The following is a 24,352-nucleotide window of genomic DNA, read 5'->3' on the forward strand; positions in this document are numbered from 1 at the left end:
GGGCCCTGGAGCAGGACGGGGGGCTGCGGAGACAGGATGGGGGTGCCTGGGCGTGGTCTGACCCACTTGGCACTGTGTGTGTGTGTGTGTGTGTGTGTGTGTGTGTGTGTGTCAGAGAGAGAAGGGGTGTTCAGGATGGTCAAGGGCATCTGGGTTGCATGTGGCTGCCCCAGGGGCATGGGGACTTCTGTGTCCACTTCAGGGAGATGCACCCCAGCTGGGCAGGGGGAGGGGAGGCTCTCGGTCCACATTTGGAGGACAGGCCAACAGCAGAGGGGAGGAGGGTCCTTGTTGACTAGAGGGACTGGGGCCAGGGCTGGGGCTTTGGAAGTGTATCTGCAGCCTGGCTCTTGGGGCCAGTCCCACTCTGATCCCGTGGACTGGCCACTTTTGTTGAGAAATTCAAGTGACTGTTTCAGCCCGCATGCGGGCCGGGCACTGGTTCTCCTCTGGGCCATGCTCCCCACCTCTCACAGGCCGATGGCTACAGGGATGTCCGCGCCAGCACCCCGCAACCCTGTGTTGTCTGTGGGGTATCTGGCCGCCAGGTGACCCCCCCGCCTGCCACCTGCCTGCAGGACACTCGGGGCGGGGGCAGGAGGGGCGCCGGAGCTCCTGGTGGGGCAGTGGTGGCGTTCCACACCCTCATCTCTCCTTTTCTCGATTTTAACGTAATGGAAGAGGGACCCTTGCTCCTTTCCCTTGCCAGTGGGCAGGGGTGGGGGGGTTGAGCAGCCCTTGGTAACCCTTGGTGGGCATCTCCCCTCCCTTTGCAGTTCTCTGTGACCCACCAGCTTCCCCATGACTGGAGGTGGGGCGTGGGCACGGTCTGGCACCAGCTCCTTGCCTCTAAGGCCCCACGTGCCCGCAGATGGTGTGAGCAGCTGCCGGGCACCCTCTGGCCACTCCTGAGGCCCCTCCACCGCGGCCTCCCCATCTCCCGTGGCGGGTGCGGGCCGGTGGTCATTTCCAGGCCCACGGGCTGGGCAGAGGCTTGGTGGGCCCCTTTGGGCTCAGACCACCTCACTGAGCTCCCGGTGGAGGTGTCGGCAGACGCATGACCTGGGTGCCCAGGGGAGGGGTCCGAGGGGTGCGTGCCGTCTGCTGGCCGTGTCGGTGCAGGGCGGAGGCCCCACAGGTGCCTGCTGCCAACCACCTGCTCACCTGCTCTGCACCCCTAGAGAGCCCAGAGGTACCCTCCCTGTTGCTCCTCTGGTGAGGCTGAGGTGGGAGTGACTCAGCCTCCCACTCCGCAGGGTCCATTAGGTGCTGTCTAGAAGTCTGGCCGCAATGTGGAAAGTACCCAGCCCAGAGGCCCGATGGCACGGTGGGCAGAGACACCCTGGGCTCACTCTGGCTCCCGCCTCTGCCTCCCTATAATGGGGCTGGAGCAAGTGACCACCAGGGACAGCTGGGAGCCACGTGAGGGAGGGGCAGGAGCCTGAGACAGGCCCTCCTGGGACCTCAGGACCCTGGGCTCCTGGGGGGTGGTCAGCCTCCGAGGACGCCCTGCTGCCCACCCTTGGGCAGACAGGCCAGGCCACTGGGAGTGCTGCGGGCGCAGCACGGCCTGGACCCCCGAGCTGGCCCTGGGGGCCAGGGGTGAGCTGGCATGGCCTTCATGTTCCGTGCACACAGCCTCCTCTAATCTCAGCTGTCCCCAGGGCCCAGGGTGTAGTAGGCCCGTTGTCTCAGGAGGTGACTGAGGCCCGTGGAGATGTATGGGTGGCAGCAGGCCCAGGTGCGCCCCACTCCTACACACTCGGGAAGACCCAGCCTGGGTAGGCAGGCTGAGCTCCACACGCCCGCTTCCCCAGCCTCCCCTTGCTGCTGTGGCAGCCCTGGGCTGGACAAGCATACTCGCCCGTGGAGAAAACTGGATTGCAACCCCAGTTTCCTCCCCATCCTGGGGGTGGGGGGCGGGGGAGACGCCTACAGGGTCTCAGGGACTTCTGGGAGCGGGATCAGATTTTCCTTGGGCTGAGGAATGGGTCCTGCCTGGTCTGACATGCAGGAAGGCTGGCCCAGGATGCATTTCTCCTCCTAAGCCTCTGTTTTCCCATCTGTGAAATGGGTCAAAGTGGCCCTGGGCGAGAATGAGGCTCAGGGGCCAGAACACGCCTGGTTCCAAGCCCAGCTGCCTGAAGGCGGTCTGTGGGCTCTCAGTGTCCAGAAGAAAAGAGGTCGTCTCCAGCCTCACCTTATTTTCTACAAGTTTGGTGGAGGAGGAGGGCAGAGAGTGCCCTGAAACTGTTCTCTCCCCTAGGATCCCACGAGTAGCCTGAGGCCCAGTGAGCTTGGGCCGTGGAGGCGTGCCAGCAGCGCTGACCGCCAGCAGTGCCAGGCTCTTCAGGAAAGGAGGTGACCCAGGATTATGGCCCCCGAGGGGCCAGGGCCCCAGCACTGAGCCTGGCAACGCCCATAGAATTACAGAGGTCATGGGAGCAGCAGTAGCTGGGGTGGGCAGCCCCAGTGCTGTCTGGGTCAGCGGCCTCGCAGGAGCTGGAGCAGGAACTGGTCACCCCGGGGCTGTGGTTGAAGCGGAACTCCGCCGGGGAGGGCAGGCATCAGGGCCTGCGCCCCGCCACCCAGCGCCTTCTTCAGCCGCCCCAGCCTCCGTGCACTTGACCTTGCCCTTCCTGCCTCTTCCCGTGCTCCCCTGAGACCCCTAAGCTAACGGCTGCCCTGGGAAGTTACCCTGTTGGGGTCTGCAGTGTGGCCCCGAGGCTGGTGCAGCCCCACAGAGCCAGCCTGCGGGCCCCCAGCCTCACCTGACTCCACCATCAGCTGCGAGGTCTTGCACGCTGTGTCCTCCGGCTTGCAGTTAGTAATGGTCTCGCACAAAGGAAGGGCCGTGGGCTGCTCACAGGTGAAGCACCTTAAGGCCTCACCTGGGAGAGGGATAGGGACAGACCCTCATCATCCGGCCTTGAGACCCATTCTGGACACAGGAGGAAGGGCTGGAGAAGAGGCCAGGGATGGTGCAGGCCCTGGGCCATTCCCCACGGATCCACCTGGAGCATCTTCTGTCCCTCCCTGGGCGAGTGGCTCGCCCTGCTGAGCCCCTTCCGGCCCAGGCCACCAGCACAGACTTGAGCACCGCGAGCCTCTACCCGAGCTTTGGTCTGCCTTCCTGGAGAGCGGGCTGTGACCCCTGTCCTGGGTGAAGCCAGGCTCAGGACCAGGAGGCTCGTTTAGGGTGAGGGAAGGTGAGCCCAGTGGGGGACCTAAGGAAGCCTTCCCCTCCAAGTCCCCCGATGGCCCCCTCCCCACTGAGGAGGTAGGCCAAGCGAGAACCAGAGACAGGGCCCCTCGCCAGCCAGCCGCACTCGCCCGAGCTCACGGTCGAGACTGAGGTGAGCAGCGGCGGCTGCAGGGCCCTGGGAAAGGCCATTCCTTGTGCTCAGGAGCCGGGAGGGCGGCAGCCTGTGCCGGCCTCTGGTTGGGATTTATAGCCAGCCCTTGAGCCCCAATCTGGGTGGCACAGGGCAGAACTGGGAGGCAGCTGGCAGGAGGATGCGTGGCCGCCAATGCACTCACAGGCCCTGAGGGGGCAGCACCCCGCAGCGCTGGAGCCTGCCCTGGCCCCTCCCTGCAGCCTGGCCCGTTTCTGCCACTCGGGAACTGTAGGCCTGTTTGCCAGGCTCTGGCCTGGACTGATGTCCATCTCAAACCCAACCAGGCCAAGGTCCATCTCCTGCACTCCCAGATGTCCTCTACCTGGTGTAAACCTGACCCAGGGACCCACCAGAGCAGAGGCCCGGAGCTGGGGTGTCAGGCCAGGTGCAGAGGAAGTGAGTGCCTGGTGAGGGGGTGGGTGTGGGGCAACCAGGCCCCCTTTGGGCTGACGAGGGTGGTGCCCGGACCAGCCGCCTCATCACTGCCGACCCCTTCCCCGCGAATGGCCTTTAGACCAAGCCTGAGCCTCCTGGTTCTAGACCCCAGACAAGAGGGCTCTGCCCACACCCCCAGGCTCCTGGATCTTCTCCACTGCCCACCTCCACCGCACACTTTCCCATTTCCGTGCCTTTGCCTGTGCTCTGCTTCTCACTGAGCGGCCTCTGGTCTCCCATCGTAGCCTCCAATCTCACCTGTGCTCTAAGACCCAGTCCACGTGCTTCTCACCCAGAGTCCTTTCTGGTAGCCCAGCCTCTCTGGTTTCTCTGTCCTCTGAGGGCTCAGTGAGTGCTTGTGTGGATGGATGGATGGGTGGGTGGGTGAGTGGATGGATAGACGGAAGGATGCATGGATGGATGGTTGAAAAGACAGACGGGTGGATAGATGACGTTTGAGAGAGTGGATGGGTGGAGGGAGGAATGAGTGGATGGGCACTGCATGAGTGGGGGGCTGACTGGTGGGAAAGGGGGGTGGATGAAAGAACAAGTGGATGGGTAGGTGGTGGATGAAATGGTGTATGCTGTGTGGACGGTGGAGGGGGGCCGGCTGCAGGGTAGGAAGTTACCCCCAGTCTCAGGGCAGAATGGCGTGCTGGGAGGAACTCAGGGCTGGCACCCGGGAGGCCTGGGTCTGGGCTTTGCTGCCGTCTCCACGTGTGGCCTTGGGGTGACTCTCTCATCCCTCTGGATTGGATTTCTGTCTGTATGATGAGACTAGGGACCCTGGGCCGTTGTGAGGGCAGAAGTGACCTGGCCACGTGGACTGAGAGATGGTTGCACGGAAACAGAGCGGGGGCGTTGTTTGCAAAGGGCGAGACTGTGCTTAATGCAAGTCAGACCAGCAAGTGGCAAACGGCAGGTGTGGCACAGACAGCAGCAGGGCGGCCCTCCCCTGGGGCTTGGTCTGCACTAAGGACTTGGTGAGAGGAGCCGGGGCGGGGCTGGTCTGAAGCCTTGTAGACTGAGTGGGTCCCCGCCCCCCAATCTCCCGTGCTCTTGAGCCACCCTGACCCCCTTCTTTGTTTTTTTTTTTTTTTGCGGTACGCGGGCCTCTCACTGTTGTGGCCTCCCCCGTTGTGGAGCACAGGATCCGGACGCACAGGCTCAGCGGCCATGGCTCACGGGCCCAGCCGCTCCGCAGCATGTGGGATCTTCCCGGACCGGGGCACAAACCCGTGTCCCCTGCACCGGCAGGCGGACTGTCAACCACTGTGTCCCCAGGGAAGCCCCCTGACCCCCTTCTTTTATGTGTAGACCAGGCAGAGGATCATGGACCCAGAGGGCAGCTGTGAAGCTGCCCGTGAAGGTCACAGCGGAGGTGGACGTGAAGCAGTGGTGGGGTGGGCGTGCCGAGAAGCAGGGAGACCCTGTGTGCTGTCGGGGAGGCTGCCTGGAAAGGGCCTGTGCCCGGCTTTGAAGGAGCCGGAAGACCTCGGAGGTGGCCGCTGGCAGGGAGGGTGCTGCCGGGGCAGCAGCGGGGTAGTGGCCAGGAAGGGCACGCAGCCTTCCCGTGTTTGCCTGTAGGGCTGCGTGTGTGTGTGTGTGTGTGTGTGTTTACTGAGTCTCAATCCAGGCTTTAAGGCCAAGTGACCCTCCGTTGTCCTCATTCTTGTGAGAGACACGAGAAGAGCCAGGCGAGAGGTGTGATGCGTGACTGAGGGCAGTGTCTCCCCCTTGACAAGCTCAGCGCTGAGTCGCGGCCCCAGATGTGGCATCCAAGACAGCGTTTGAACGTTCCTGGCCTCCCAGCCCAAGGGTCCGTCCGCCCAAGGCAGGGGGTCTGCGGGGGTCCTGCCCGCCGGGAGCTGGCTCGGATGGCAAGTCTGGCCCACAGGAAGCAGATGTGTGGAGTTGCCAGGGTCCGAGGAACAGGGGGCCTTCTAGGCCACCACCGGTCTCTTCTCCCGCAGGCCTGGGCGCCCTCGGAGGCACCTGGCCATGAGTCCTGGCTGCTGCCTTCCTTCCTCCCTTAAAGGAGGTGATGGCTGACAGTGAGGCTCTCTGGACCCAGGGTTGCAGGCTGGGGGCACCCTGCGGTGCAGAAGGAAGGCTACACAGCCCCATCTCAACTTGGCTGGAGACGCTGGCTGCTGGGCGCCCCTCCCAGATCCCAGGGGCCCACTCACCCAGGGGCCTAGGAGAAGCTTCTGGAGCGGGGCAGGGCAGGGTGGTGGGGCAGAGAGGGGGCGTCCCAGGGTACCTAGGGCCCGTCTCCTGCCCTCCCCTGGGTCCATCCTTCCTCAAGTTCCCTGGGCCCGTGCTGAGTGCTTATAGGACCATGTATGCGTGTGTGTGTGTCTCACCACCCCCGTCTCAGTCCCTCCGTGACCCAGCCCCTCCTCACGTCCACCACCGTTGCACAGCACTCGTGGTGATTTGCTCCAGATGCCCCGCGGGATGAGGCCGCTCCTCCCCCAGCAACTCCCCAGCCAGGCTGAAGATGGTTCCCATTGCAGGAAGGACAGGGAGGAATGAGGGAGGGAGGGAGGCTCGGCTGCTTGGACCCAAAGCCTTTTCTGGAATTGACAAAGGTGGTGACTGCTCTCTGCCCACGGGCTGCCTGGCCTGGAGGCAGCTCTGACCCTGGGACCCGGCCCCGCCCTACCCGGCCCCACTGCCCCATCTCCAGGGAGCAGAGCGTGGTCCTGCACACGGTTCTGTGGGCATTGCAGGTCGTGGTGGTGACTCAGCTGGGCACGCTGGTGGGCTCAGGACAGGTGTAGCGTTGCAAGGCCAACACTGGGGGAGGAGTGGAGAGGGACAGGTCAGGCAGGCCCCGGACCTCCCAAGCCCTCTGACCAGAAGGCCCAGGTTTGAGGGGGACAGCTCCACCCAGGGTCCAGTCGCCCAGCGACCAAAACTCAGGGAAGATTCAAGAGCTTGGAGCTGGGGTGCCTGAGTCCGGAGGCCGATTATGCCCCTGGCCAGGCAGGGATGAAGCAGCTTTGGGAGCGCTGGGGAGGCGCAGGGAGGCGCAGGGAGACGGAGGCACTGGGGCCCCTGCAGTAAAGGGCCTGGCAGGGGCAGGTGGGTCACCCCTGGTGTCCTGATCAGCCAAGTGCAGGACCCGAAGAGGGGATCAGGGATCATCAAGGAGGCATATGGCATGCAGGGTGGGCCGGACTGGGCCCGGTGTGCCTGCTGTGGAAGCTTAACAAGGGAGGGGAGAAGAGCCACGGTGCAGTGAGAGCCAGGCCGGTCAGGGCACAGGCTGGTGGGGCGGCGGGGGGGCTTAGGGCACACAGGCTACTGCTCTTCCCTCCAGCCCCAGTGCCCGACCCCTACCATGGCAGCCCGGGCCGCCCGTGTGCACAGTGAGGCCCCTCCACCCCCGCTGACTCTTGCTGTGTCTCTTGGGATGACCTCAGTTTTCCCCTCTGGGAAATGGGCAGAGCCATCTGGCTGGGGCCCACCCAACCCAGCTCCTTTTCTGGTTGGGTGTGGGCGCCCAAGGGCCCGGGATGTCTCTCAGACCCCGAGTCTCCTGGTATGTCTGGTTTGCTTCCTTCTTCTCCACCTCCTGCTCCCCCAACCCCCAGGGCCTCCCTGGTGTCCGCAAGGCCCCTCCTGAGACTGCCCGCGCAGCGTGGCCCGGGAGCCAGGAGCACGGTTCTGACCCTGCCCGCCCGCCCCAGCGGAAAGCCCTTCTCTGGCGCCCAGTGCTGATGAAGGGCTGTTCTCCAGTGGGCACCCAGGGCCTTGGCCATAAACCCCCCTGCCAGTCTCAGCCCTGGGAAGACGCCCCTCCCCGCCACACCCCTCCTCACCCTGGCCCAGGTCGCAGGCGCCCCGTCTGCCCCAGAGCCCCTCCGTGCCTGGCCCACCCCACTCCCACCTCTCCCTTTGCACACCACATCTCCTCTGCCTCCCTGCTTTCTTCCTCTCCCTCCATCCCCCCAACCCCCCAGGCACTGCCCCCTCTGGCGGCCCCGCACCCCTCACCAAGATCACAGCCGGCAGCCAGCACCAGCGCCAGCAGCGCCAGCTGTGTCCCCTGAGTCTCGTCCCTGCAGCGCGCGGTCCCGGGCCTGCCCCGCGGGGATGGTGAATACCCACTGCAGCCACCAGACTGGTCAGCCGAGCAAATCAGGGGGACTGGTTTTCCCGTTGGTGGCAGAGGTACGGAGACCCGCCACCTGCCCACTGGGGCCCACCTGCCTCCACCTGGACACCCGCTCCTCTGTGGTCCTCCGCCGCCCCTGCCTGCCCCTTCCTCATTCCTCCGCCTCCCGCAGTCTGGGCCCCTCCCCGCACCCTCATGACCCCCCTCTTAGGATTGGGGATTCCTCACCCACCTCTGCAACTCCCTTGGTGGGGCTCTCTACCTTCTCCCCCCACCCCAACCCGAGACACCCCTGCACCTGAGGAAGACCCCCAGGCTACCTGGAAGGGAGCAGCAGACGGTGAGGGCTCTCCTGCACCCTGACTCCTGCCTCTGTCAGGCACCTGTCTGGCCTGGGGTCCCCACTCCTTTCTCCAGGGTGGATTCCTGGTCTAGTGGTTCCGCGTTCGAATCCTCCCAGGGCGCCCCAGGCCCCAGCACCCAGCCTCTTTGAGATGGTCACGTGGGACGTAGTGATGGGGAGATGGCCGCCAGGACCACCGGCCAAAATGTGCCCACAGGCTTAAGGGGACAAAGACAGGGCAAGTGCTGGGCCAACAGGAAGGCCCTGGAGGGTGGGAGGGGAAGGGGCAGGGTCGCCTGGGAATGCTAATCCTGGCATCCCCTGGAGGGGCAGGCACATCTGGATCAGGGCCCAGGGGGCTGCCCCTCAGGCAGGGCTCCCCTGGCCCAACTGCAGGTCACGAAGTTGACAGGCAGGCCCTTGCCCGGGCTCAGATGGGGGAGATGTGGATTTGGGCCCTAGATTCAAGCGGCTCCAGGCACTGCTCCCCCTCCCCGCCCCAGGGCGGCCTGTGCCTCAGCCTTGCCAGGTGTGCCCCACCTGTGACCCTGTCACCCCCTCCTCCAGGCCCCATGCTGCCGGAACACTCGCTGGGAGGGTAGGGGCGGGTTGTTGACAGGGCTGTGCGCAGATGCCCTCGGGGCTCTGCTGCAGCCGCGTGAGACCCTGCATCTTCTACCAAAGGCTCCAGAGCTCACTCCCCTCCAGACTCCACTCCCACCCTTCCTGCGCCAGGGATGCCCTCCCCACCCCTGCCTCTCGCTGTTGAAATTCTGTCTCGGGACCGCCCGCCTCACCCCGCCACCACCCCACAGCCTTTTCTAGCCTCCGGGCATCAGCTCCATTTGGCGTCTGGTCTTTGACCCCGAGACTGGGAGGGCCCATGTCCCCCTGGGCACTGGGTCGGGGGACACCTGGCCTTCCTTAACACCCAGAATGTGTCAGACACTCCGCCTGCTGGATCTTACTTTCCTCACTACAGCCAGCGATGGTACCCAGTGCTAATGGCTGGATGTTGGATGCAGAATGGGAGGCTCTAGCTGCGCGCTGACAAGCCGGTCATCCAGGGAGGCCTGGGCAAACGCCAAGACAGCAGCCGGGCCTGTCTGATTCTACTCTTCACCAGGCTGCCAGGCTTGAGGCTGGGTACAGCTAATCCTGGCGGTGCAGACACCACCACGCACAGCCGAGCTCCCTCCTCGGGTCGAGCCCAATTCCTCTGCTGTGGCTGGCCCGGCCCACCGCCTTCCTGCCCTCAGACCCACGGCCCCCACCTGTTCTTTTCTTCCTAACATACCTGGCCCTCGGGCATTAGCTCCTCCTAGAGTTTCTGCGTGACCCCTGCTGGGGAGACACAGGTTGCTCCCTACTGAGGGTGAGGAGACATGTGCCCCAGCCAGCGTCGGGGCTGCTCTGCTTAGGCTGCCTCCCTGCTAAGAGGTCTACATCCTTCTCGCTGTTTCTCCAGGAGCCTCCGGATCAGAGATCAGCGTGCGGCCAGGCTCAGGGCTCAACGTGGGGCCAGGCTCAGGGCTCAGAGTGTGACCAGCATCAGGGCTCAGCCTGTGGCCAGGGTCCGGGCTCAGCGTGGGACCAGGGCCAGGGCTCCGCTGCTCCGTCTGCCTGGCGTGGCCTCCTACCCAGCCTGCCTGTGGGGTTGTCTCCTCAGAGCAGGCTCTGTGGATCCGCAAGTAGGCCAAGGGGCTTCCCTCCCTCGGTTTCCACTTACCTGTGCCCCTCTTGTGTCCGGCAGAGCAGACCGAGCGCCCTTAAACCCATGTTTCTAAGATGTGAAGAACCTGCACAGACGGTGCGAAGGGCTCCTGGGGCTGCTGCCTGTTTCTTCTCTCTGCAGCACCAGTGGGGCGCCCTCATGGGTTATTCCCTGTCCTAGTGGGCACTCAGGCTGCTCAGTCTGTGCTCAAAACACTGCTGTGAGCGTCCCCCACTGCAGAGTCTTCACGGCCTTTAGCCACGAGCAACGGGACACACACACAGGGGCCAGATCAGTCCCTCGAGCACCGTGCCCTCCCTCACGGGCAGGGCCCCCCTGGTCCAGTGGTTAGGGCTTCTTACCCCACGTCCCTCCCATCCCAGGTGTTCGGGTGACCTCTCGGGAGCCTGCACTCAACAACACTCCAGGGACATCTTACAGCTTCCCAGACGGCACCTCCGAGAGGCTGCGCGATTCCCGCGAGGGCACACGGCGGGCTGTGTCCCTGCCGCCTTGGCGTCCTTGTCCTGCCATTATTTTGCTCGAGGATTTAAAATGCTACTTCCTTCATTCTGCTCCTCTCTGATTGGAAGTGTGGTTGAATGTCTTTTTCTTTGAACGTGCTACTCACATCCTTGCCCCTTCCTGTGGATTTGTAGTTTTCTTTGTATAGGAAAGGAATCCACCTCTTTTTCGCATATAGCAAATGTTTGCCACCTTGTCTTCCTTTAGTTTTATGGCATTTTTCACGCATTTCTTTTTAGATTTTTATGTCATCATGAATCTTTCTCAATCTGAATTTTGAGTCTTGTTTTTCCTAAAATGTTTTTTCTTTTTTTTCAACAGCTGTATTGGGTATATTTCACATACTAGGCAGTTCACCCATGTGAAATGTTTTTGGCATATTTAGAGATATGTGCAACCATCAGAGTCAGTTTTTGAATACTTTCATTGTCTCAAAAAGAAACCCCTACCCTTTGGCCGTCACCCCCAAACCCCCTGATGGGGGCCCCTGGGGGCGGAGGGTCCTGGGTGGACCTGGTCCCCTCTCTCAGGCCTTCTTCTGGGCTGAGGCCAGTGGGTTCTCTCCCTGCCCTGCTCCTGACTTGCTGGACGCCTGGGTCAGGCTATGCCCCTCTGAGCCTGGCTCTCCCCACCTGGGCCAGGAGGGTGTGGCCAGCCCGCTCCGCACCCCCTACTCATGGGTGGCAATAGTGATACAGAGGCTGGAGCCTGCTGGGCATCTGGACTTGTGGGAGCATCCTCCAAAGCCCTTGCACTGGTGACACTGCCAGGCTTGGACTGCAGCCACAGGCGTAGGGACAGACAGATGGACGCATAGACACAGGGACAGAGCTGAGGGCAACTCCTGCACAATGGCACCGTCTCTTTCCACTCAGCAACGTCTCAGTGGACTCTCAGCACCCGGCAGGGCTCCCATGATCCCCTGGCCATAGGCTGAGCCGGGGGAGGGAGAGGAGGCTGCCCAGCCCCCGTGACCCAGCCCTGGCGGTGACAAGGGCTTTCTCTGCATTGAGCTCAGATTGCCCAGTCTTCCTGTCCTCATCCATCCACCCTGATGACGCAGGGGCAGTTCTCGGGGGTCATTGGTGAGGCCTGGGCCCCGAGCCTCACAGTCTTTTCCCACAGGGCAGAGACCTCCCTTCCCCAGGGTCCCTGCGAGGGGAGACGGTGGGCAGATCCCAGAAACAGTTGGGAAGGGGAGTGCCGGGCCTGGGCCGGGGCTGTCCAGATGCTTCCTCTATCCGTCTCATTTAGGGCCATGGGGCTGGTGAGGCGGGTGTTGACCCAGATGGGAAAACAGGTGAGGGCTGGGGGAGTGGGCTGGTTGGGATTGGATCGGGAGGGCCCAGCTGGTCTTGTTCAAGCATCTGGGTGGGTGGAGATGCCACCCCAACACAGGGGTCGGTGGGGAGATGACGAGGCCAGGTGTGGGCAGCCCCATTTGGGGGCATGTCCCCGAGGAGCCCTCGAGCAGGCCTCAGGGGCAGATGCAGCCAGCGACAGTGGATGTGGGCAGAGCCAGAGAAGACTGCAGAGATGGGAGTGGGAAAACTGCCTCCAGAATAAGGCCAGACCGGAAGGGGAGCGGCCTGGATCCTCCCTGGGGGAGAGGCAGGGGGAAGGCAGGAGAGGGCGGGCCCAGGAGCAGCCAGGGGGGCGGGGTCACTGCTGGACGGGGAAGGCCTGTGCGGGTGGGGGAAGGAGGGGTCAAGCCAGGGGCAGGGTGCTGAGCGGTCCGCAGCTCTTGCAGGGACGAGGACAGGGTGAGGGCTCAGCTGATGGGCCCGCAGGTCCGGGGAGGGGCTGGGCAGAGGGTAGGAGCTGGTGGATGGGAGGGCCAGTGCCTCAGGAAAGGGGGTGCGGGGGCAGGAAGTGGGCTCCCCCAAGGTGGGAGTCACAGCTCAGTGGTGGCCGAGATCGGAGGGGCAGGCTTAGAGCAAGCGGGGAGAGCTGGAAAGGAGGTGGCCGTGACCCCTGGACTCACCCAGCTCCAGGTTCAAGGCAGCGGCCAGCAGGAGCCCAAGGAGCAGCCTCATGTCCTCCTGGGGGAGGCCTGGCTCCCAGGGCGCCCGGGCTGCCGTCTTATACCAGCTGCTGCTCTGCCCCGCCCCAGAGGCCAGTGTAGCCGAGGAACTGGACTGGGGCCTGGGCAGCACGGGGGTCCAGCCTGGTCCCCAGGCTCGATGGCTGTGTGGCCTCCGGAGAGCCTCATTTAATTCCATAAACCTCTTTCCTGGTCCTCAAATGATACGATTGGGGATCAGGTAAGGTGGCGTGACACACGATGAACCCTCAGCACACAGCCTCTGGCCTCCTGGGTGAACAGGAATGAGGGTCTGGCTCAGGCCTGGGGGCCAGGCCCTGGCCCTAAACATGCAAACAAAGCTTAGGGCCCGCCGAAACCAGAAGCTTCACCAGCACGGCCCCCTGCGGTGAGTTAGTGGAGCAGCTGCCCTCCGAAGAGCCACAAAGCACGGTCCTCGGCTTTCCCGTCTGTCAAATGGGCCTCCCTCCAGAAGTGGTGGTTCTGCACTGCCTACCCGCTGGGAGTGGCGAGGGACCCTGGTCATGATCGTGACTGTATCGCAGGGCCCAGGACCTGTGGGTGTTTGCCCAGTGCTGGGGGGCGGGGAGCAGAAAGGCCCTTGGTACTGAGAGGCCCCATGATGGGTGAGAGCCCAGAAGGACCCTCCTGAGAGCAGGAGCCAGACTTTGTGGGGGCGACGCGCCAGCCAAGCCATTCTGCCAAAACAGGAGGTGCACCGTGGGGGCAGTGTGGGTGGCTGTCTGAAGGGGGCCAGCCCTGCCGGCCCAGAGGCCGTTGTCTGCCCTGGCAGCCCGGGTGGCTGTTGTCCATCCCTCTATCTGGTGGGCCCCTGTGGGTAGTCGGTCTCAGACCCCGTTCCCAGGCAGAAAGGAAGAGCCGGTGCCAGGAGCTAGAAAGCTGGGCGGTGGGTGAGTTCCTGGGGTCCTACCTCCCCCACCAGCCCCGTCAGCCTTCCCCAGGGGGCCGCTGGGTGAGGTGGTAGGTCTGCCTCGCTCCCAGGGAACCAGAACCGGGGCCGCTCCCGTGAACCTTGGGAGTCTTCCTGCCTCGCCTGCCTGGCTCCCATCCCTCCCATGGGTCACCCCCTGCCCTGGACCAGGGCTGGTTCCGAGGTCAAGACTGGGCGACCCAGGGTGGGCGGGAGTCTAGGACAGACAGAGCCAGCAGGACCAGCAAACCAGCCCACAGGGTAGAGGTGAGCGCAGGAGGGGTGGCTGGTGGGACAGAAAGTCCACACATATTCATCCGTTTATTCACTAGCTCGAGGAGGTGCAAACGAGACCTCTCTGGGAGGCCGTGTGAGGGAGGGGGCCGTGGCCTGAAGTCGATGCCCATGCTGGGTAGGGTCAGGAAGTGGACGGAAAGGGCACCATCCATCCGTCTGTCCGTCCGTTCATCCATCTGTCCACCCGGTGCTTCCTGTGTGCCAGGCCCCAGACTGGGCAGTTACTGGCCCCACTGGGCAGCCTGGTGGGCGCTATTGTCCCCATTTTATCAGCAAGACAACAGAGGCTCAGAGGTGTGAAGGACAAGCTCCAGATCAGCCCGAGGGATAGGATCCAACAAAATTTGGGGGAGGGGGAGAGATGAAAGAGAGCTCTCACTTTCTTTTCACCTTTCTCAGAGGTTTGGAATCATTAAAAAAATACACGTTCATCACCACAAATCAGCTGTTACAAAGGGAGGTGAGAAGCAGCTGTCCAGCCTCCCCTCCGCACGTCCGTCTGCACCGGGGCCGCAGCTGTGTTCCAGGCAGATGGACAGCACAGGAGTCCGTGGAGGTGCCACCACACAGTCAAGCAGCCGCTCCTGAGACAGGCAGGCTGCTTCCAGATCTGAAACGCCGCGAAGAGCCGCGGGGAAGAGCCTGGGCCTCTCCGCCTGCTGACCCACGATCCTGACACAGGTGGGGAAGGGGTCTGGGCCAGGCGAGCTCGGAGTGCCTGGCACCCCTCTGCCCTCCTCTGTGCTATTCCACCCCTGGCCCAGCACCCAGACACAGGGCTGGATGGCCTGACTCTGTCTTTCATGGCTTCTCAAACCTCCTGGTGCTGATTTTCTCCTTTCCTGACCCTAAGCTGTTACAATGATTTCACATGCTAAAATCCTCTTAAATTTATAAACCCACCTTCTCAGCTTCCCCTTCCTCTCCCAGCTGATGGGAGAAGCGACTGCAGGGTGGGGCAGGGGTGCAGTGGGGGCGGGGGACAAGAAGTCCCACCTGGCTTGGGCAACTACTTCACCTGTGCCTCAGTTTCCTCATCTGTGAAAGGGGCATGATAACGGCTCCTACCTTGCAGGGTTGTCTTGCAGTGCTTAGAGCCACAACTGCAGGGAAACGGGCAGATGTTAGTCACTAACCTCATGGACAGTCAGTTGGGACAAGTTGACTTGTTTGATTTCCAAGGGCACTACTGGTGCAATCCCCTGATTTTGCAGTGCCACACGCTTCCCACTAGGGGGCCCGGCCAGGGCGTGAGCATAACACGTTAGGTGTGTCTGAGTTTCGACCACAGCCGGGCCAGGCAGAACCCAGTCTGTGGAGGTGGGATGGGCAGCGTGTTCCGCGGTGCTGGGGGCAGTGCCATGGGTATTGGGATGGGACCAGGTCAGGGTGGAGGAGGGTCGGACAGATGGAGGCAAGAGGCAGGTGTGAGAAGCTCCCCCAACACCAAGCATGCCCAGCTGCTGGATCCCTGCTCTCAGTGACCCCAGAGCCCACAGGGGGCCAGGCAGGGCTCTACTCCATCCCCGCCAGGACAGGACGGAGGGAGGGAGGGAGGGAGGACCCGATCTAGCCGAGGAGCCACCGGACCCAGGACAGAGTGCTTGCACAAGCAGGGCAGTGACGGTGCTTCCCAGGCCTCTCCTGCTGAGTCAGGAGGGCAGTCTGCCCAGGGCTGCCCTCCCTCCCAGAAAGCATCTGGAGGTGCCGTGGCCCCGCAGCCAACTCTGCGGGGAGTGTGGTCACTTCCCTGAGATGGACCACTCCTGGGAGTCTTTGGGTGGAGGAGCTGGGGGTGGGGTCTGGCTTCCCCCCAGCCTCCCCCAAGGAGGGGCTCACACCACACTGGGCATCAGGGGGAGGGGCCACCTGGACGGCTGTCTGGGGTTCGGTCCTTCTGCTTATTGGCCCTCCGGGAAGCCTGACCCAGGCCTGCCTAAGGACCGGATACCCTGAGGTCTGGCGGTCCCAGAGGGAAGCTCTCAAGAGGGAATTTCCAGCACAGGTCCCCCTGACAGGGGCCATGCTTAGGGGCCAAGGGCTTCTGAGTTCCAGGGACAACTTCCCACGTGGGCACCTGCCACCATCCTGCACACTTGGGCCGTGCCAACCTGAAGGGGCTCCTTGGCCCCTCCCCGGACACTGGAGCTGGGGGCACTGGTCAGCTGAGGAGGCCTCAGGTGCCGTGTGACCCCGGGCACAACGCTGCACATCGACTGGCCTCACTGAAAGGAGGGCCCGGCTCCCCGGGCCACCCGGATCCAGAACAGCAGACGCTGGGCAGACCGGGCTTCCCCGAGCTGGCCGATGGCGGGGCTCACCTAGGGTGGGTGCCTTTTTTTTTTTTTGCGGTACACGGGCCTCTCACTGTTGTGGCCTCTCCCGTTGCGGAGCACAGGCTCCGGACGCGCAGGCTCAGCGGCCATGGCTCACGGGCCCAGCCGCTCCGCGGCATGTGGGATCTTCCCGGACCGGGACACGAACCCGCGTCCCCTGCATCGGCAGGCGGACTCTCAACCACGGCGCCACCAGGGAAGCCCAGGGTGGGTGCCTTTTAAATGATGCCCTTTCTTGGGTCTCTGGGGTTCCCAAGGCCCAGCTTGACTGGGGGCACCTGAGAGCCACTCCCTGAGCTGAGGCTGGAGCGTTCCAGCCGGAGCGGAGCTCCCGCCCTCCCCGTGGGCAGAGTCAGAGGTCGAGGGGCCCGCGAAACCCTTTGGGGCCAAGGCCGGCGCACCCAGCACTCGTTCAGTCGGGATCCTGCTGCCGCCCGGATAGCAGTCAAGCCGCTGCGAGGGGCGAGGGGATCCCGGCTGCGCGGGGAGGGAGCGCGGCCCTTTGCATCCTTCTTTCCCAAACCGTCCTCCCCTCCTCCCCCGGACCTCCCCTCTCCCTCTCCCCTCCCCTCTTTTCCTGACCACAGTCCCCTCCCTTCCCCGACCCCTCCTCCCCTCCTTCCCTGGACCCTGCCTTCCCTTCCCCTCCCCTCCGGCGGACCGAGCCCACCCCTGCCCGGCGCGGCCCCAAGCGTCCACCAGAGGGCGCACCGCTCCGGTTCAAGGATGCACTGCCCCCGCCCCCGCCCCCGCCCCGGCGAATCCTCGGCGCCCCGGCGAATCCTCGGCGCCCCGGCGAATCCTCGGCGCCCCAAACACCCGCCCCCCAGTAAAGAGGCGCGCTCCGCCAGGGCCTGCTTAGGGCTGAAGGCCAGGCTTCGGCTGGCTACCTCTCTGCTCCCTTCCCTCCTGGCCCAAAATAGTACTGGGATCAGCTCTCAAGCTCGACCAAATATAGCCTGGCCTCTCCAGGCTCAGGCCTCGCGCAGGGACCCAGTGCCGGGTCTGGAGGGGCCTCACGGGCCTCTTTAGGCTGACCCACTTCCTCCCCTGCCAAGGGCTGCCTAGACACGAGGGGACGGCCGACGGGGGACGGGGGGCACAGGGCTTCCCCGATCGGCCTGCCATGCCACACCTGCCCTGGGCAGCCCTCCTAGGACCCTGGAGAGCCTTCTTCCTAGGACTGTTCCCCACCCCCTGGGTCCCTAATCTCCCCTCCCCCTCCAGCACACTTACAGGGCAGACGCTGAGGTCCCCTTCACGTCAGTGTTCACCGGCCAACTGAAGATCCCCCATAAACAGCACACCGTGCCCACACCCCCATCCTGAGACAGAGGAGGGGGCTGAGCTGCCCCGTCAAAGCCAGATGCCTTGGGAGGTGTGGTCCCACATCGGCCTTCTGAAAACAACAGGTCATAACCTGGAAGCAGACCCCCGGGTAGCTGGGGGAGGTCAAGAGTCCTCTTGCAGACACTCCTGGATGTGGCTGGGGCGGGGGGGGGGAAGCGGTTCTGGGGCGGGCGGGGCGTGGGTGCGCAGGGGGAGAGGGTGGGACCGTGCTGCTCCGCACTTTGCCCTTGAGTGAGTCTGTGGAGGGCGGGACGGGGCTTTAGAGCAGACCCCAGAGGGTGGCCAGGAGTACAAGGGCCAGGGTTGCAGGGGCTGCGAGGCCAGCGCCGTTACAGAGGTCGTACTGGCAGCAGGAAGTGGTGGACGCGTGCTTGGAGTAGCCATCGTACACGGTCTCAAAGCAGCTGGGCACGCACGACTTGCTCACCTTCATCCTGGTCGGGGTGTAGTCTGCAGAGGGATGGGGAGGTGGGCCAGGACCCTGAGGGGGCCAACCCCAGCATGCAGGGCCATTCGGCCAGGTTCCCTTAAGCCAGGAGCTCCCAGAAAGGATCCTGGGGCAGGTGGGAGCCTCCCTCCTCAGCTCCCGCACACTCCCCCACCCGCCACCGCGCCCCCCAGGCAGGGCTGTGAGGGGCATCCCAGCAACTCACAAGTGCGCGTGGTCATGCAGTAGGTGACCATGGCCGGGCAGCGCATGGGGTTGAAGCAGTTCTCGCCATTGTAGGCGCACACGTGGCAGTCCAGAGCCTGGGCTGGGGGCCGGGGGCCGGGGCCGGAGGGAGACTGGGGTCAGAGAACAGCGAGAGGCCCCCTCCTCCAGCCCATCAGCCCCCTGGTCCCGTCAGCCTCCCCAGGTCAGAAGAGCCGGGAGGAGAGGTGGTCACTGGGATTTCCGCCCCCACCCCCTCCAGCCTGCCTGCCCCCAAAGGTGGGTCTGTCCATCCCTCTGTTCTCCATCCATCTTACCCACAGGCAGGCCCACCAAGGCCACCAGGAACAGGGCGAGCACGGGCACCATGGCCGGAGGTGAGAGGGCAGAGTGGGAGCAGGGAAGAGGAAAGCAGCTGGTCTTCGATTCAACTCAGGCCAGGGCTGGGGCAGGGCAAAGAGGGGGTGGGACAACCCCCTGCCCTCTGGGAGCTCCTGGTCGACTGGAGGCGCTATAGCCCTGCACAGAGGGGGATGAGGACAGGTGGTCACAGCAGGGCCTGAGGGACCCACAGGTTTGGGCAGAGGAGTCCCCCAACTCAGCCTGGGAGTCAGGGAAGACTTCCTGGAGGAGACGACACGAATGAGATGAGAAGGAAGCAGGGGTGGGGGGCCAAGGGGAGGCCAGAAGGCTGGAGGGGCTTTGAATGCCAGGCCAAACCCACAGTCTACCAGGGATGGTTGATGCAGGGGCCCAGGAGCTTGGTATCCAGCCCTCTCCCACCCAGGGCCCTGGGGCCCCAGGGGTGGGTCTATCCTCACTGCTACCCCTACCCTTTGCCCCTGGCGTGTCCCCGCGTGGGCCCCCCCAACTTCCTGACACTTTCAGGGCCCAGCTAGGGGCCCCTCTCCCAGAAGACCTCCAGAACCCTGCCTGGGGTTTTGAGTCAGTACTGCAGAGCTCAGGCCTTGCACAGGGGCCCAGCGCCGGGTCTGGAGGGGCCTCAGGGGCCTCTTTAGGCAGAGCCACTTCCTCCCCTGCCAAGGGCTGCCTAGACACGAGGGGACAGCCGACGGGGTGGGGGTGGGCACAGGGCTTCCCCCATCGGCAGCGGACTCTGTCCAGCCTGTGGGGGAATGTGCTTTGATGCACTCCAGGAGGGCACTTGGGCAAGACAAGAACTTCCCAGTCTGGATCTGCTGTTTGGGGCGGAGATGCCCACTCTCTCGGAAAGGGTCTGGGGGGGTGTCTGGAGCACGACTCCCCTCCCCGCGCGGAGGGTCCCCGCCTCGGGGAACTAAGTTAGACCCTCCCGTTCCCGAGAACAACAAATCCATCTTCCATGACCCATTTTCCGGGCGTGCACCTCGGGATGTCGAAGGTCTGAGCAAGCCCGGGCCTGCGGCTCCAGCTCCTCCCGCCCCCTCCCGGAGAGCCCCGCCCCCAAGACTGCGGTCCCAAGTTCGGGCGGCTGTCGGGGGGACCTCAACCATGACCTTCACCACCATGAGCCCCCTTTGCGCCTAGGACTCACCCCTCGCCGGCCCTGAGAGCCCGGGTCTGACCGTGCGTCCGTCCTTGAGCCCCGCAGTGCCCACGCCGCGCCGCCGCCCCGCGGCAGAGCCGCCCATCGCGCGTGACCTCACCGCAGGCCCCGCCCCGCCCCGCCCCGCCCGCGAGTTCGTCCTTCCCGCGGGGACCGGGACCCCCCGCCCCCCGCGGAGGGCCAACCGCGCCCAGACCTAGGCCCCCGCAGTGACACCCGCGCTACCCTCAGACGCACGTGCACCTCGCGATGGGGCACGGGACAGAATCTTCTGCCCCTCCCTCCCTCTCCCTGCTTCCGCCCGCCGCCCTTCGCCCACTCACCCCCGTGCTGCTAGTCAGCCCCGCACCCCAGCAGCAGCCCGCGCCCCTTCTTCCTTTAGCTCAGTTGTACAGGGATGTTAGCGGAGCTGCAGCGAGTGCCGGGGGTTGGGGCGGGGAGGCGCTGATTTCTGGATCCGGCTTCTGGGTCCCCACGTGACCCCGCTTTACCTGCTGTGTGACCTGGGCAAGTTACCTAGCATCTCTGGGCCTCGGTCCCCACACCAGGTCCCTCCTAACAAAGCGTAAAAGCAAGCCTTGAAAGAAGCCCATTGTTTCATGGACCCCCTTCCACGGTAATAATAATGTATGTTTAAGGCAAAATTTAAGATTTTCATGGGCCCTAAATTTTTTTTTTTTTTCTAATGTGAGGGGAAAAAATGCAACATTTTCTTTGACCCTCAATTTTATTTTTCTTTAAAAGAGTTGAACCACTTTGGGGACCCTAGGCCCTGAGCCTCCAGAGCGAAGTGGGCACTCTCCCTGGACAGACTGGGATGGTTGGTCACGCTATTTGCCACATAGTCCCTGAGAGGCCTCAGGGTGCCAGGAGTTGGAGATAAAACGGGCAAACATTCCCAAATATTCTTGCGGTCATGAAGCTCACACTCTAATGGGGCATATGCTGTGGGCTTCAGCATCAGGTCATGATGAGTTAACAGCAACTGGAGTTTCCGCCTGCCTTTAAACAACTGAAAAATGGGGCAAAATAAATGAAGCCACGGTTCTCGGAGGTCGCACAGCAGGCAGCGGGGGCCGTGACCCTGGAGGTGGGGGAGACAAAGGAGCTGCAGGCCACAGAGCAGGGAGGGGAAACCCAGACAGAGCCCGGGACGCTCTGACTGAGGAGAGGAGAGTTCAGGGAAGCCAAAGCAGCTGGATCTCACAGGGCAGAGAGGAGAGAGCCGTCCCCTCTCCAACCCACAGGGCTGGGGAGGTCAGCAGAGGGCGCCTGTGTCTTCAGCTGAGGGCCCATCAGCGCACACATTTGAGGAACCAACCCCAAGATGTGGAAGGAGCAGGCACAAGGGTTCCCAGAGCTCACACGGGGCTGGAGGAGAAACCTCGTGTCAACTAAAAAAAGTACAAACCCGCACAACCTAAAAGTCTTGAGTTAATATTTTACTTGGGGACCCTACGGAGGACTACGGCCCAGGAGACAGCCTCTCGGCTCTGAGGAACTGGTCCAAGGAGGTAAGGGAGGAGCCGGGACATACAGGAGTTCTTGCTGGGAAAAAACAAACAAATGTACTCAAACATCAAAAGATCACTGCTAGTCACAAAAAGCAGACACCGCAAGTTAATGATTTTAGTGCTTTTCTCTGTTCGGGAAGATGCAAGAGTCTGGGCTCATTGAAATTATTCCTTTGATGTGCATCTTAGCTATTTAGGGCAAGTATCCTGTTTGCCTCCATCCTGAATTCCCCTCAGGGAAACTATAAACTCATGGAACCCAGAAATTCAATGAACCTCAAGCACAAGAAATTGAAGAAAACTATACCAAAGCACATCGTGATCAATTGCTTAAAACCAGTGAAGCCCACAGCATATGCCCCATTAGAGTGTGAGCTTCATGACCGCCAGAATATAGGGGCTTCCCTGGTGGCACAGTGGTTAAGAATCTACCTGCCAGTGCAGGGGACACAGGTTCGAGCCCTGGTCCGGGAAGATTCCACATGCCATGGAGCAACTGGGCCTGTGCTCCACAGCCGCTGAGCCTGCGCTCTAGAGCCCGTGAGCCACAACTACTGAGCGCATGCTCCTAGAGCTCGTGCTCCACAATTAGAGAAGCTGCTGCAATGAGAAACCCATGCACCGCAACGAAGAGTAGCCCCCGCTCGCTGTAACCAGAGAAAGCCTGCACACAGCGACAAAGACCCAACGCAGCCAAAAATAAATTAAATAAATAAATTTAAAAAAAAAAAACAGTGATAAAGAGAAACCACTAAAAGCAGACATTGTGCAATGCACAAGAAGAGAAGGACGCCAGCAGATTTCTTGTCAGAAACAGTACAAGCCAACACAGTGAAGCAATATTTGAAATACCAAAACACAAAAACAAAACAAACAACTTGGAATTATATGCCCCCCAAAAACATCTCTGAAAAGTGAAGGGGAAATAAAGATATTTTCAGACATGCAAAGGCAAAAAGAATTCTTTTCTAGAATTAAAAAAAAAAGTAAAGAAAGAGCAAGAACAGAAAAATCAAAGAGCTCTGCTTAATAAGGTAACAAAGGAGATAAAATGGAATCACAGGGAGTAATCTGGTCATTGACAAGAATGCAGAAAAAGAGGGGAAAGGAGAAAGAACAAGTGGGACAGAGAGAAGACAGAAGGCAGGGTGAGAGAGTTAAACCCATGACGCCTCTAATCACACTGAAAGGTCCAAACACCCCAACTAGGAAGCAGAGGTGGTCAGATTAAATAAAACGAGAAAGAGCCATGTCTCTGCTGCCCTCAAGAAGTCCACTGTACATGTAAGATCACATGTAGGTTAAAAGGCAAAGCACGGAGGAAGAGACACCAGACTCACGGTAATTAAAAGAAAGCAGGAGTGACCACACTCATATCAGACAAAGTGGATTTCAGAGCAAAAGATATAGCCAGGAAAAAAGAAGGATGTTACATAATGATAAAAGGGTCGGTTCATTAAGGGGACATAGCAATCCTAAATGTTTATGCACCTAACAACTGAGTTTCAAAGCACATAAAGCCAAAATACCTGATAGAACAAAAAGAAGAAAAAGAAAATTCATGATTCCAGCCAGAAATTTCAACGCTCCTTTCGTAGAGAATTTTTTTGTTTTGGCTGCACTGGGTCTTCGTTGCTGCACGTGGGCTTTCTCTAGTTGTGGTGAGTGGGGGGGCTACTCTTCGTTGCAATGCACGAGCTTCTCGTTGCAGTGGCTTCTCTTGTTGCGGAGCATGGGCTCTAGGCATGCAGGCTCAGTAGTTGCGGCGCATGGGCTTAGTTGCTCCGCAGCATGTGGGATCTTCCCAGACCAGGGCTCGAACCCGTGTCCCCTGCATTGGCAGGTGGATTTTTAACCACTGCGCCACCAGGGAAGCCCAACACTCCTTTCTTAAGAGCTCATAGAAGTCAACGGAAAATGAATAACGATAAAGGAGACTTGAACAACACTACCAGCACATGTGACCTGCTTGATAAGTACAGAAAGAGAGCCCGTTCTTTTCAAGGACACACAGAATATTAATCAAGATAGGCCTATTGTGGGCCATAAAATAAATCTCAACAAATTTACAGGGATTGAAATCCTACAAATTATTTTCTTGGGCTACAATGGAATTAAATCAAGAACAGAAAAATAAGATCACCAAATATTTAGAAACTGGGCAACACATTTCTAAATAACTGGTGGGCTAAAGGAAAAATTTTAAAGGAAATTAGAAAGTATTTCTAACTGAATGAAAATGAAAACACAATATATCAAAGTTAGTGGATGCAGCTAAAGCAGTGTTTAGAAGGAAAATTTTGGCACTAACTCTTGTATGAGAAAAAATAAAGTTCTCGACATAATGGCCTATGATCCCACCTTCAGAAACTAGAACAAGAGTAAATCAATCCCCACATAAGCAAAATAAAGGAAATGATAAAAATAAGAGCAAAAAAACCAAGGAAATAGAAGAAGAAAATCAATAGAGAAAATCAATCAACTGGCAGTCATCTTGGAATTGGCCGCCAGTGGTCTGGTCAGCGTCATCTTGATTGTTTTAAGTACAGTTAAATCTTCGTTTCCAGGGTTGGTTTGTTCCCATTTCTTTGAGGCCAGTTCTCAGAATTGTGGCCGCTTATGTCATGGCTACAGCCTGGTCCTCATGTAGTTAACTTCTTCCACCTGGTGGGGATTTCGAACCTGGGGCCCAGGTGGCCTCGGTGTCCCTTCAGGGATGGCTGCTCTGCGGAGCCTTCCCTGACCCCGTGTGGCGGCCTCCTCCTCCTTCTGCCCCGGAAGTTTGCTGACTGCACCCCTGGCTTCCAGGTGGGGGTGAGGGGTCTTCTCCGGAGTTTGGCACCAGGAGGCACTTTCCTCCCTGGCTCCAGCTGGCCCAGCTCAGAGCACCCTCCCCTCTCCGGAGGCGGATGTCCCTGACCCCCCCACCTCTTGATTCAAATCCCAGCCACACGGCCGGCCTGCTGTGGGATATCCCGAGGACTCGGGATGGTCCGCGCCCTGTGCGTCCCCGCCCGTCTCTCCGACCGCAGTGGCCGCGTGTCTGATCCGGCCTTTCCACTCCCTGCCCCGGGTGCCGGGTGCCGTGGGCACAGAATGGGCTCTGAGGGAGGGGAGAGGCATGCCCCCTTGGCAACTCCT

At 61.3% G+C, this 24,352-nt stretch overlaps 1 protein-coding gene across 1 annotated transcript; it reads right to left on the reverse strand.

Annotated features, from left to right (window-relative positions):
- Positions 1–17,758: 17,758 nt before the first annotated feature.
- Positions 17,759–18,520, reverse strand: LYNX1 (Ly6/neurotoxin 1). The gene is made up of 3 exons (XM_065895624.1): positions 18,469–18,520; positions 18,153–18,254; positions 17,759–17,949 (listed from the first exon to the last, which is right to left on the reverse strand). The coding sequence occupies exons 1-3, from the start codon at positions 18,518–18,520 to the stop codon at positions 17,759–17,761; spliced, it is 345 nt and encodes a 114-aa protein (XP_065751696.1).
- Positions 18,521–24,352: the final 5,832 nt, after the last annotated feature.

Source organism: Phocoena phocoena, chromosome 17 (assembly GCF_963924675.1).
Source record: "Phocoena phocoena chromosome 17, mPhoPho1.1, whole genome shotgun sequence".
NCBI classification, from domain to species: domain Eukaryota; kingdom Metazoa; phylum Chordata; class Mammalia; order Artiodactyla; family Phocoenidae; genus Phocoena; species Phocoena phocoena.